General features: G+C 30.2%; 1 protein-coding gene across 1 annotated transcript; it reads left to right on the top strand.

The window, feature by feature from the left end:
* Window positions 1-67: 67 nt before the first annotated feature.
* On the top strand, window positions 68-3,671 carry LOC118757193 (E3 ubiquitin-protein ligase Nedd-4-like). Its single transcript, XM_036491925.1, has 4 exons — window positions 68-681; window positions 2,602-2,684; window positions 3,302-3,383; window positions 3,567-3,671. Exons 1-4 carry the CDS (start codon window positions 637-639, stop codon window positions 3,669-3,671), a joined length of 315 nt encoding a protein of 104 aa, XP_036347818.1. The 5' UTR covers window positions 68-636.
* Window positions 3,672-3,685: the final 14 nt, after the last annotated feature.

The raw sequence follows: 3,685 nt of genomic DNA, 5'->3' as shown, positions 1-3,685 counted from the left end.
AAAATTTTTAGAAATTTTGCGATATGGATCACGATCCATCAATACTGTATGCTACACCGTTAATAAATATCGCTATACTTGGATCACGTTAATAAATACTGACCGTGTGACAGTGCATTAAAAATGCATATTTGACAGGTTGTTCAAGAAGTGAAGTTTACTTTTGTGTCGTTGTGTTCGTACGCCGCGATGTTTGTCAGATAATAATTTGCACAACCAAAGTAATAAATGTGCAATGTTTAATTAACTGCAGGCGTAATTTTTTGCGACGTGTTTGTGTAAAATCTTAAAAAATCCAGGCGAGCTAACTGCTACCATTCCGTTAAGAGATTTCTCGTATAAAAAGTTGTTTGTTGGCATCAATGAACATGAAGTGTCTGCGGGCATTATCGATAAAATACAACAGTATCCAATTAATCGTAGAAAATTTTGTAAACATACTAAAATAAAATTTTAATTAAATGCATGCTTATAAAGCTCGGTTTTAATTAAATTACTAATGTTTGTGGTTCATTTGTTAGTTAATGTGAGTGCGTCAGTTGTGTGAAAAGTGTTTTACGAAGGACTTAAATAATCTATAAGTGATACTTATTGTTTGCATTGCATTGTCAAGAATCCCTTAATTATAGAATAAATATGGCTGAGGCGGCAGCGAATGATCAAATTCATGGTTATCATGATGTAAGTACGAGTCATATATTTGAATACAGCAAGAAATTATATATTTTACTATTTCGTTGAAGGTTTAGCATAGTATTTATTTTGTAATGCAAGACTTCGATTCTTGTGGAAAACTGCGATTCATTCACAATGGTACATAAAGAATTACTTATAAGATCCACTCCCTTTTCTTCGCAACCACTTGAAAAAGAAGGAATTTGCAACAAGTGTACAAATGAGCATACTGGTAATGTTCTGGTGTATAAACAACAGCTTCTTCAGATACATATCGTTACCTTTATATAGAAAGGCCCTAACTAATTTTCTTTTGAAAGTCAGCTCTGTACAAAAGTCGGCACTTTATTCACTCAAAAGACTTAATACTTAGAACTTAAAATCGACCACTTCTTTGTTTATTCAAAATCCAGTTTCATCAAACCTAATTAAGGCAGTTTGGTCTATATATGTCATTGGCCTACCAATGGTTACTCTATGCAGTGGTAGGTATATAGGAATAACTTTCGGTGCAACCTAGATTCGATCCCTAGTCTGAACAACATCCAAAATTAGTTTCTTTAAGCGGTTGGCCCCCTGCAGACAATTGCCCGTTCGGAGTAGAACTACCCGGCCCTCAATTTGTAGAACAAGAAGCTCTACCAAACAGCCTCGGCCAAATGAGTACGCCATAGACATGAATCCTTTTAAAGCCGCTTTGACAATGTAAAATTAAAAACATATATATATATATATATATTATTTTTTTCATTAAGTAGTTGGCTTTACTTGTAGGTACAGCCCGCAACAAAAGAAAGCACATCATTTTTACCAGGGCTGGAATCGTAACATATCGAAAACGATACGAAAGAAAATTACGTGATACATACGTCGGTCGATATAAGCTAAATGGGACAAAGTGTACGATCACGTATGTCATAATCCGAAAAATATATTTTTATGTGACGAGTAGTACGATATCGTATGTGACGATTCGAGCCCAGGTTTCCTACTTTTCTTTTGACTCTTTTAAGGTTCATTAATTTTTTATTAAAGTTCAGCTCCTTATCTAACAAAAACCATATATGTAAGTGTAAATTTCAAATTTGTACAAAAATTTTAAAAATCGCAGAAAGATTGCATCCCAATTCCATGTATGTATTTTAATTAGAATTTCTATATTAATTCTTGGTATGAAGTATTAAAATCTAGTGTAATAGAGTGACAGTTTGAAGTTGTTAAAAAATCTCATTGATATTTGATAATTTTTTTTCTAACGATGTTATGGACGTTTTTCGATATAAAAAGTTACTTCGTATGGAAGAAAATTGGTAATACCGTCAGCAAAAAAATTATCAATAATCAACGCGGTTTTTAGCAACTACAAACTTGCACATTATTGTACTAGAAAATAAAAAGTTATAAATCTGCATACCAAAAATTACCCTAGAAATTAAAATTAAAATGCTTGGAATTGGGATGAAAAGTTTGAGGAATTTTTATGCTTTTTGTACATAGTCTGAAATTTGGATTTATATGGCATTTGTTTGATGAAGAGCTGTACTAATGAACATTAAACAAACAAAAGAAAAATAGTCAAAACTGTTCAGAATGTTGAGGTGCTATCGTTTTGTCGCGGGTTGTACATATGTATATTCATACCTTTGTATTTTGAATTAAGCTTACCTATTTTGCCTATAACCTGGGGATTGGAGCAATCTTTTGAAAACAGACCTAAAATACATATATTTCCAGCGAAAAGGCTTGAAATAGTATGCTAATTAGAAGTAGAAACTTATAACTTGATTACTGAACGATTTTTAATGCATTTGCAGTAACAACAAACAGTATATCTATTATAAACCATGGCTAAATTGTTTAATTTTATCGCTTATTGTGAAATTCTAATCTTATTTTTATTTGTCTACATTTTTATGTATATTTCAGAATGACTCGAGTGATACATGCCATTTACGTATTATAATTATTAATGGAAAATCTTTAGCGAAAAAGGACATTTTTGGAGCAAGGTAAGAATTTATTACTAAAGAAAACAATTTTAAGCCCCTGTAGTTTTAAGTGAAAGCAACTTTCTATTTAAAACCAAGGGGGAGATCCTGTACCAAGTTAGCGACACTCGAAAACAGATATAGGAGTAATTTTATAGAGAATAGAAAATAAGAGTAATTTTAAATTTCAAAGCAATTTTGTTTTCGTTAATTTAAAAATATATATATAGATATGGATCATGCTATAACCACGACCATCAGAATTCGAAGACTCAAACTTCGTACAAAATTCAAAAGAAAAATCAGCAAATTTTCTTCGAATTTTTCATTTTTAATCAGATTTTTTTTTTTAATCTTAGATACAGATAACATAATTTTAGTGTAATAAAGTGCAAGTTTTGACTTTTAATAATCTTTTTTATGGTCTTGTGCATTTACTTCCATAAAAAGGGAATGCGAGGAGCATATATAATTTAAAATAGTTTAATAACAAAAACTCTAGGGGTACCAGGCTAAAAACTAAACTAGATTTTCAATGTCTAATTATGTATTTTCAACATTTTTGAATAGTGAATATCAATTACCAAGTACCGACTCATTTACCATTTGTTAAAATATAACTCTCCATTTTCTTATAGTGATCCATATGTAAGGATTGATTTAAATACAATTAATGGTGATATAAATATAGATTCAGTTTTGACGAAGACCAAAAAGAAGGTAAACTATTTAATACAAATATTTATTTTTTCAATCATTTTATTGTCGTTTTCAACAATCATTAATCATTACGCTCGACAAAATTGCTAAATTTGATTTGTTAATAAATCTATTAAAAATATAGCAAAAACAAATAAATTACTTTTATTTATTTTATTTCGATTATCTTAAAAATTCGTATAGACTCTCAACCCGACTTGGAATGAAGAATTCGTATTCAGGGTGAGTAAAAAAATTTCGCTAAATTCTGCTTTGTTTTCAAATAAAGAAATTCTGAGCATTGATTAAGCAATTTGTTAATC

The sequence above is a fragment of the Rhagoletis pomonella genome, unplaced genomic scaffold (genome assembly GCF_013731165.1).
Source record: "Rhagoletis pomonella isolate Grant_MI unplaced genomic scaffold, Rhpom_1.0 Rhpom_scaffold_15182, whole genome shotgun sequence".
In the NCBI taxonomy this organism is placed as follows: Eukaryota; Metazoa; Arthropoda; class Insecta; order Diptera; family Tephritidae; genus Rhagoletis; species Rhagoletis pomonella.
This window is presented reverse-complemented; position numbering and strand designations above follow the sequence as displayed.

What these genes read in the sequence shown, in the direction of transcription:
- LOC118757193 (XM_036491925.1), top strand. Translation starts at nt 637, where the DNA reads ATGGCTGAGGCGGCAGCGAATGATCAAATTCATGGTTATCATGAT. An exon ending in AAATTCATGGTTATCATGAT is followed by an intron (nt 682 to 2,601) that starts GTAAGTACGAGT and finishes TGTATATTTCAG; the next exon opens with AATGACTCGAGTGATACATG. An exon ending in TGACGAAGACCAAAAAGAAG is followed by an intron (nt 3,384 to 3,566) that starts GTAAACTATTTA and finishes AAATTCGTATAG; the next exon opens with ACTCTCAACCCGACTTGGAA.